This window comes from Coptis chinensis, chromosome 3 (genome assembly GCF_015680905.1).
Source record: "Coptis chinensis isolate HL-2020 chromosome 3, ASM1568090v1, whole genome shotgun sequence".
Classification (NCBI taxonomy): Eukaryota; Viridiplantae; Streptophyta; class Magnoliopsida; order Ranunculales; family Ranunculaceae; genus Coptis; species Coptis chinensis.
In genome coordinates this window covers 69,448,405-69,458,122 of record NC_141458.1, presented here as the reverse complement: position 1 = coordinate 69,458,122, position 9,718 = coordinate 69,448,405, and the positions used below count along the sequence as shown (strand labels likewise).

The following is a 9,718-nucleotide window of genomic DNA, read 5'->3' as shown; positions in this document are numbered from 1 at the left end:
TATGTGGATGACATAAATTTGATTGGAACTCTGGAAGAGCTCGAGATAACTACTCAATACCTAAAGAAGGAATTTGAGATGAAAAACCTTAGGGAAACAAGACTTTGTCTCGTCTTGCAGATCGAGAGAAGTTCTAGTGGTGTATTAGTCCACCAGACTAATTACACCGAGAATGTTTTGAAACATTTCCATATGGACAAGGCACATCCATTAAGTACCCCAATGGTCATCCAGTCACTAAACACAGAGAAAGACCCATATCGCCCCAAAGAAGAAAATGAAGAAGTATTGGGTCTTGAAGTACCATACTTGAGTGCAATTGGTACATTAATGTATCTAGCACAATGCACTAGACTGGACATTTCTTTTTCTGTAAATTTGTTAGCCAGGTACAGCTCAGCGCCTACTAAAAGACACTAGAACGGCGTAAAACATGTTTTAAGATATTTATGTGGAACTACAGATTTAGGTTTGTTTTACTCAAAGGATTCTAAAGGTTCTAAGTTTGTGGGATATGCAGATTCAGGATTTCTGTCAGATCCTCACAAGTGTCGCTCCCAAACAGGTTATGTATTTCTTAGTGGTAATGCTGCCATTTGTTGGCGTTCCATTAAACAAACTTTAGTGGCAATTTCCTCTAACCGCTCTAAAATTTTAGTTCTTCATGAAGCTAGTCGTGAATGTGTATGGATAAGGTTATTAATTGGGCATATTCGTAGTTATTGTCAATTACCTTCTATAACAGGTGTTCACAACATTATTTATGAGGATAATGCAGGTTGTATAGCCCAGATTCAAGAGAGATTTATAAAAGGAGACAGGACAAAACACATTGAGTCAAAATTCTTTTACACTCACCAGCTTCAGAAGAAGAAGCAGATTAAGGTCGAGCAAGTTCGTTCCAGTGACAGCTTTTCTAATCTCTTCACTAAATCACTACTGAAGCATACATTTCAAAAGCTTGTATATGAGATCGGCATGCGTAGAGTTCACCACCAAGCCATATAAAGACTTGTCTTTATCAGGGGGAGTAATAGAACATGGGGAGCATCTTGAAGAATGTGTCCCAGGACATATGCACTGTACTTTTTTCCCTTATCTAGGTTTTATCCCACTGGGTTTTCCTAGTAAAGGTTTTAATGAGGCAGTATTAAGCAAGTCACAATGATTCTAAGTAATGTTGTACTCTTTTTCCTTCGCTTTAGTTTTTCCCACTGGGTTTTCCTTAGAAAGGTTTTAATGAGGCAACTGTCATTAGATAGTTATAGAGCATCCAGAAGAATGCTACAAAAGATGCATCCACCATAATTTTCACAAAAATGGTGGACATCCAAGGGGGAGTGTTATGAAATCCGTGGGCCTATATGAATGCCCACTATTGAGCCCATATGGGACACCTCCCCATATATGTTTATCCTATGAAAAGAGATTACCTAGTTATATATAAAGGTAACTTCCTCCCATTCATGGGGACTTAATTAGTAAGATCTCTCTCTCTCCATTATTCAATTTACTTAAGTTAGTGTGGTGTTCTCTCTAATGCTATTTAATTCTAACAATATTGTTTTCTTATAAGGATTTATTACTGTAAAAAAATAAAGTTGAGAATATCAATTTTAGAAAGAATAATTTAATCAATCGAGTTAGTTTCCCTTTCAAATAATTAAATCTCTTTGATTTAGTTAGAATATTGAATTTCAGTGTTATTTACCTATTAATTTATTTATTTAACAGTGAAAAGGCGTTGAATTCTTCACTGTTTAACATTGAAACCCGAGAAACTTGACTAACCCAACCCAACCCGAGTTGGGTTTGGACTGAAAATTTAAAAACCGACTAGAACTTGGTCCCGAACTTGGGTTGAAGCATTTGAAACTTGAATTGGGCTCGGGTTAGCCTCAATCCGACCCAACCCACCCGAGTTCCACTCCTAGATAATTCCGAAATCCCGAACTATGGTTTAGAAACCGACTGTTCTAACCAGCTTGACTAAGTCACGTACCTTTAAATATCATTGGCATCATTGTCATAGAACATAGATTTTCATGTTTTCACACCTACGAGGTGACTTGGTGTGGACTTTGGATTTAATTGTTCAACGACCTAATCCAAGACGCCAAGAGCTTACAAACTAAAGTAGAAAGTTAAGGGCACATGCAACGTAGAACATTGATTGACAGAAACATCAATATGATCCTTCATACTTTAAAATCTTATTTCAATATTCATCTAGAGGTCTGAATTTGACAGGTGGTCCCAAGTCAATTTTACAACAAACAGAAACTTAATTACAAAACCAATTAGATATCGTCATATCGACCAACAATAAAGTGCACGACTTTTTCTCTCCCAAACTCAAAAGCTTCTAGATACATAGCTTACGAAAGATCAAGAAACTGGATCATCAGCCTTCACCGGCCAATAGAACCTTCTTTGAACTACATCTTATCAAATTCTGCATAAGGAGAAACATCATTCCAATAACTTTAAGTAAAACTTGAACCCAGAAATTGATCAAAACTACCATATACCGATAATTCTATACAAATCTAATATAAGTTAACAAATGAATCAAGTTACTAAAAGGTGGAGACAGAAGACTCACTGTGAAAATTCTATGTTGATCACTGAAGCCGAAGCAGCTGCAATCATCGCAAATGCTGTATCCGTAAGTACCATTGTGGCACCAGCATTAGATGGTCTAGAGAGCGAAGTAGAGGCACGATCCACAATCCTAATCTGAATTGTCTGACCTTCAACACAAGTACGAGGCTCTGCTGCACTTAGGCATCTCACCAAATATTGTCTACCACATGCAGCCCCATTGTTCCATATGCCCTCACTGGCCGATGCAAACATAGCATTTGATGGAACCAGACTTGCATCACTGCCATAACAAGCGGTAGCTGAATCCAGTGCATAGAGAAAAACATTATTTAAATTCTAGATCAAGTAAATGGCATTAATATATATACAATGACACGTTAATATAACTTCTTTTTTGTTGCAATACTTACGTAAGTAGGGGGGGCTGTATTTTGCTGCGGTGCCAACGTCCCCGTGAGAGACATGAAAGAGCTCTGCAAAAGAGAGAAACAATAGCCATTGAAGAAGGAGAAGATGAAGCTTTGACATTTTGGTAAAATTATGAGGCAATCAAGTAGATGAAGAGTCTTGTATTCTCTACATTTTATGGGAATATATTCCTTCTCATTTAAATATTAGCCAACTATTACGAAAAATAACAACTTAACAAGTACGTAGGATCGAAATCCTTAAAAATACGAGTCCAATTTGTACGGCTGTGGGACCTGTGCTGAATTGTATGACTCAATTTAGCAAGTGTGAACTCCATAAAATAGGGGCCGTTAAAAATTAAAATAGAAGCTAACCAATTGAGTCAGCCCAAAGCTAAGGCTTGATGATGATTGGGCCATACCAATTTTTTTCTTTTGCCCAATGTTTTGGAAGAAGTCTACAGCTCTTATTTACAACTCTCTTCCCTTAATATCTATCCATAACCCTTGCTTCCCTCTCCACCCATTCAAGAGCTCGAACAATAGAACACTTGGAACAACCCCAAGGGTCATGCCAGCCCATTGCAGGCAATGCTCGGAAGTGTACTCTTTTTGAAACTGGCAATATAACATAGTACAATTTTGGGAAGAAGTCCACTATTTCTTAAAGCCCAATTTCACTAGATATACCTTGCTAAAGTTAATTGTTAGATCTATAGGATTTTAGTTAGATTGTGAGATACAACTGTTATTATGACAGAATAACCGGCCGGTTATAGAAAATTAAAAATTGGGTACACTGATTACTACCAAAATTTGGTACATTAAAAACGAAATGACTTATAGCAAAATTGATGTTGGTATTACACCATAATACCTGAAGCGATATTCAATTGACAGTTGACCACTTTTACTTATGGATTGATGTATCAATAACAAAGTAGAGCAAACGAAAAGACGCTAGATCGACCTAAATTTTTATGAATTGCGGAAACAATTCCCACAAGTCAAACACACCATGAACTTTAAATTTGACTAGAGTCATGCACGTGCGAAATAACACCATATTAGTAAGACCTCCCAGTTGGTGATGATTTATATCTTTTTTAGTTTTATATTTATTCTTCTATTCCAACTATTATTACTATATATTATAGAGACTACTATTGGTATTTAAAAAATACATGGGGGCAAAATAATAAGATTGAAAAGATTGAGAGTTACATAAAAAAATTATTTTTTTACTGTTGCGAGACTGTATATAAGAGTCGTGATTTTTATAATAGTTTAGATAAGAAAAGCCTAGCTATATTTTGCATGAACTTAGCAGCGCAAGAAAATATACAAGTACTAATGGAGGTAAATTTGTGTTAAGTTCCAGACGATGTAACACTTATAGTTTATCTGACAATCCGAAAAGAAAAATCATAATACCATGAAATAAATGTCACCGGTTAATGATTGAGACTTACGGTTAAAGATGTGAATGTTGAATAGGGCCAACTATCGGGGTTTATTTTGCTAGATGGATGGACTTGACTAGATGGCTGAGGCATCTAGCCAAGTCCAAACCCATGGGTCGTGAGCTCACTAGTTTAGTTGCTGCTTTATTGTTATTAGTATAAATAAAGACTTGTATTTAGATTTGGGAGAGTTGTGTTTTGTGTTTATGAATTATTGAGTAAGATTCAATAAAATGTGAGACTTTTAAGGTTCTATAAAGTGTAGATTTTCATTAAGTGTTATTTCCGCTGCTTTAATCTACATTATTTGGTATCGGAGCAGATTGTTTTTTAGGAGATTTGTGCAGAAACACTATTCACAATACTGTTCACCCCCGTTATTATTCACTGTGAATCCAATTTTACTCTTGCAAATCAAGATATGTCTACAACATTAGAGATGAAAAATTCATGGAGAACTCATAGATTCATATTAAGCCCTAGAATACGGGTTGCTTAATTAGAAGAGTGGAGAAAAGTCTTAATACAAAACATGTTTGATCAATTAGAAGAAGCGACTAGTCGACTTAGGGAGGCTATGGTGGAGCTTTTATAGCCCAACGTAAAATACTGGTTGTTGTCGATGACAACAAAGAGAATGAAGGAATTTATGAAATTGTTGTGTCATGTCTTGAGCGTGATAACAAACGAAATCAGCAAGTTCATCACCTTCATTTGCAACAAAGACGTCCTGCTGACCAGATCTATAAATGTCTTATTCCTTCGATTCAACAAGCACAAAGTGGTGGTTATATTGATCCTTTTCTAACCAATTTTGAGAAAGTTTTTGCTCGCAACCACAAAACACTTCAACACATACTTCGTGACTTCCAGTATCCATTGTGTTTCAAGAAAGGAGTACTAGCAACATTGTGGTGTCATGTTATTCGTTTGAGCTGATATTTGGGCAAGATTCGAGGTCAAATTCATCAGAACCATAGGAGGGTGACGTATACAAGTTTGAAGTTTGAAGTTTGAAGTTTGAAGAGCTTTTGTATATTGGTGGGTTTTCATGTCAACAAACTTGTAGTCAAGCTTCTTCAACCTGGAGAGTGATGTGGACATCTAGTCGAGTCCAAACCCATGAGTCATGAGCCCACTAGTTTAGTTGCTGATTTATTGTTATTAATATAAATAAAAGCTTGTATTTTGGTTTGGGGGAGTTGTGTTTTGTATTTATTAATTATTGAGTGAGATTTAATAAAAGGTGTGACTTTTAGAGTTCTATAAAGTGTAGATTTTATTTAACTAAAACTTCTGCCAATTTAATCTACATTACTAAAGGTGTCGATGGATACATGTTTAACCGAAACAGGAACAATAAAAAAAAATCATGATTCCAGTTCCTATTTTTAGGAACCGTTTAAAAATGGGTACCAAAAAAACCGGACAATATAGAACTGGAACCGAATGGTTTTTTAAACAAAAAAACCAAACTAGAACCGGAACTGGAACCGGACTAGTACCAAACGTTATTTATCATACTTTTAACATTAAAAATATTGAAATAAAAAATACAAAAACTCAAAACGTTCATTTATATATTATTAAATTTTATTTATTAGTGTAACATGTAATTTTCATAATATTTAATATTATAAATAATATAAAAATATAGCTTACAACCTTAAATATATGATTTTAATTAACTTATTATTAAATGACATAATTACTTATATCAATATTTAAAAAGTGACTCGTTCGTGCAGTATTTTTGTGTTTTTAGTACACATTTTTTAATAAGACCATTAAAAAATGTGTAAATAATGAAGAACTGGAACCAGGAATACCCCGCTAGGAACCGATGGTTATGGGTATGCCAAAGCGCCCTTTGCTAGGACCGACATGTGCGAGCTCATCCTTGAAAGTGTACATCCTGGAGAAGGTATCTTTATACTATTAGGGAATTCTTTCGTTTTTGAATGTGTCGTTCTATCTTCTGGCATCTTGCTCTCCTGGCAGACTTGGATTTGAACTTCTGCAGAAATTCAGAAAGGGGAAAATAAAATGATGTCATTAGTATTGTTTCAAGTCAATTGCAAAACTCAGATCAATTACCAGTTTAGATAGTACATTCTTTATACATTGGCAACACACCAGTTAATGAGAATATTAAGGTGAAATCATAGGTGCACTTATCTACTTTTGCATATTTTGAATCAATTATCGAAGATAAAACAAACAGTAGAAGATATTATATAAGTTCCGCTATGAACTGATACTATAAGTTAAGGGATACTAGATTACGATCTACAAATATATTACTAACTGAACTGAAGGATAAAAGTTTAGAGTAAAGCAATAAGGCCAGCTACTTCATGAATTAGGATCTTGGGCTAAGCATGTTTGAAAGAGTTAAGAAAAAAGAAACCAAGGGTGTGCTAGGTGTCCCAGTCAATCTTGCACAAATTTTCTGTTTTAGAAGAGAGTGGCCCAAAGGCATTGCTTGTCCCAGTAACTACTAACTAGTCTACCCCTAAATCCTGTTTCAGAAAAAGCTGCAACTACCTTGAAAAAATGACCCACAGAAGTCTTCAAATCGTTTGAATTCGTCAAAATGAAAATTTTCTTTAAAGTAAGATAGCCCCTCCCACGTAGTACCTCCACTTACCATGAATGTGCCTTCCACTCCTTTACCATCATCAGACCCCAGATATATATACAAAATGCCTCCACCAGAAGTGAAGCATATAAGATGGAAAATATGAGAAACTCAACAAATATAAATTGAGACTGCGAAAGTAAAGGATACAGTGGAAATTCATGTGTTCCTTTCAGCAAAGTAAATTCATGTATGCTTTCAAAGAATCAATACTCCACAGTCGAGCTGTAAATCCTTCTATTTCAGCAGTACATTGCAGGATTGAAAAAAATGAACATCCCAACAATTACACGAAAATTCAAAGCTTATTAAACAGCTTTCATCCTTATTTGAACTTGGAAAACCTACTCTTTAAATCCGCAACCAAATACCCCAAACCTGACTTGTGGAGATCCTTCAATACTTTAATATACACAGGAAAGTTGGGCTTGAGTCCTTTCTCCATCATATCAACAAGAATCTCTCGGGCTTCTACAACCCTTCTACTTTTGTGAAGAAGGCTTGCGAGCAAACTGTAATTTACATTACCAGAAGACTTGTACTTGTCACACATATCGACCACATACTTGTATGCCTCCACAAATCTATTCCCGTAAAAATATCCCTTAATGAAAGCTGCATGAGTTGTATGTCGAGGTTCAATACCTCTTGACATCATCTGATTAAGAAACTCGACAGCAAAATCCAATCTCCCTAGTCTACACGCATGACAAATAATCACTTCAAAAGTTACTTCATCAGGAACATAACCGAATTCTTCCATTTTTCCGAACAGTTTAAAAGATTCCACAGTTCTCGAATTCTTACATAGAGTACCAAGTAAATAATTATAAGAATTCGCATTAGGATCACACCCAAATCTCCTCATCTCATCAAACAAGACATAAGCATCTTGAAAACTACAACTCCGACACTTTGCCCAAATCAAAACATTATAATAAGAAGTTCTCCTTGCCGTTTCCTCCATCACAAACATACCTAAATCAAATGCATTCAAACTACACAACATCTTAATCAACCCAAAAATCCCCGAATTACGACAAGACCCGCCAACCTTATTCAACATTTCAATAATCCTTATCACATAACCTCTACTCAAATCATAATTAGAACAACAAACCGGTATAAACGCAAATGCCTTTTCCGTTAAACAAAGTTTCTCCTCACTAAACTCCTTTAATAACAAAAACATCAAATCATAATCCTCCATTCTTCCAATATTATCAATAATTAAACTACAAAAGTCAGAATTACGATAAAACGAAACTTGTTTCTCTCTTACCCAATTAAAAAAACGCAAACCGGAAACACCCTCTGTATTCAATCCCTTAAAAATATCACTAACTAAACCAACATTTAAAACTAAACCCATTCTATCTAGCTCAAATTCCATACCGTTTTCGTCTTTCTTAACTAATAAAACAGTTTCTTGAACACTATTGCATCTTTCAATCCTAATAAACTTTCGAGAAAGAAAGTGCGAAGAAGAATGAGTAGTGAAATGGGGTTTAGGGTTTAGTGAGGGTTTAAGAAGGGGAGAAGTGGGGTTTAAGGAGAGGGTTTTAGAGGAAGTGTAGAAAGAGAGAAAATGAGAAGTGGAGAAAAATGAGGAGAGAGAATTAATATTAATAGTAGTTGGGTTTAAGAAGAGGATGTAGCTGCTGAGTTTCTTGCAACTTTTTGTGAATTCCATTTCCCATTTTTGCGGCCAATACTGAATATTTGAAAGTTTGTTTTGAAAAAAGGAAAGGGTAATTGAGTTGGGCTGTTAAGTGAGGCCCAATGTTTAGTATGAGAGAAATCTTTATCCTTATATCTTTTAGATATATACTAGCATACTGCATTGCAGTCGGGGCGTGAGCGGAGCATAGCATTTTGTTGGACTAAAATATGATCTTATCTTATTATTTAATTATAAATTTTATTTTGAAAAAAAAATTTATCACCACAGTTGGACTAAAATTAAAAGACTTTGAAAAAAACTTAAAATGTTCAGATAAAAGATTAGACAAACCACGTAACCATGTTTAGTTAAAAGATTGAAATACTATGTTCTATTAATAGTAAAGTGATTGACAATTTCAAAGCTGTGAAAGTTTTAAAAGAAGAGGCCAATGCTAACTCTGAATCCATTGAAATGTTACTAAGAGAAATAGCAAGAGAGAAACCGAGGTGATTTTCACATGGGGATCTCAGAACCGTTACATCAAATTTCTCTTTTAAAGTAGGCTCTGGTTACTATGGAACTGTCTATGGCATGCAAGTAGCAGTCAAGGTTCTGACAGAGAGTGAATTTAATATTTTTTATTCGTAAATGAAAATTTTCAATTGGATTTCACATCATTACTCATTCGTTTCTTTTTTTTGGACTATGTCATGAATAATCTATAATTCAACTATCCTTTCAAAATATTCTATTTTCTGATATAGTTTCCAAACTATGTTAGAAAAAAAGTTCCACCTATTAAATTTAAGAATTCCAAAAAACATATTAACAAAATAAGTCTAAAACAACCAAACATCATACTAAAATCAAATTAGTTGTACATCAACCTCGTTTTTTCTCCATTTATATATATTTTTTTATAGTCTCCTCT

The 9,718-nt window shown here is 34.8% G+C and overlaps 2 protein-coding genes across 2 annotated transcripts; both read right to left on the bottom strand.

The window, feature by feature from the left end:
• Positions 1-2,173: 2,173 nt before the first annotated feature.
• LOC147510560 (EG45-like domain containing protein) lies at positions 2,174-3,240 on the bottom strand. Its single transcript, XM_086602490.1, has 3 exons — positions 3,018-3,240; positions 2,606-2,906; positions 2,174-2,455 (listed from the first exon to the last, which is right to left on the bottom strand). The coding sequence occupies exons 1-3, from the start codon at positions 3,133-3,135 to the stop codon at positions 2,449-2,451; spliced, it is 426 nt and encodes a 141-aa protein (XP_086458616.1). The 5' UTR covers positions 3,136-3,240; the 3' UTR covers positions 2,174-2,448.
• A 1,434-nt stretch (positions 3,241-4,674) lies between these two features.
• Positions 4,675-8,840, bottom strand: LOC147510559 (uncharacterized). The gene is made up of 2 exons (XM_086602489.1): positions 7,470-8,840; positions 4,675-6,497 (listed from the first exon to the last, which is right to left on the bottom strand). Exons 1-2 carry the CDS (start codon positions 8,812-8,814, stop codon positions 6,328-6,330), a joined length of 1,515 nt encoding a protein of 504 aa, XP_086458615.1. The 5' UTR covers positions 8,815-8,840; the 3' UTR covers positions 4,675-6,327.
• Positions 8,841-9,718: the final 878 nt, after the last annotated feature.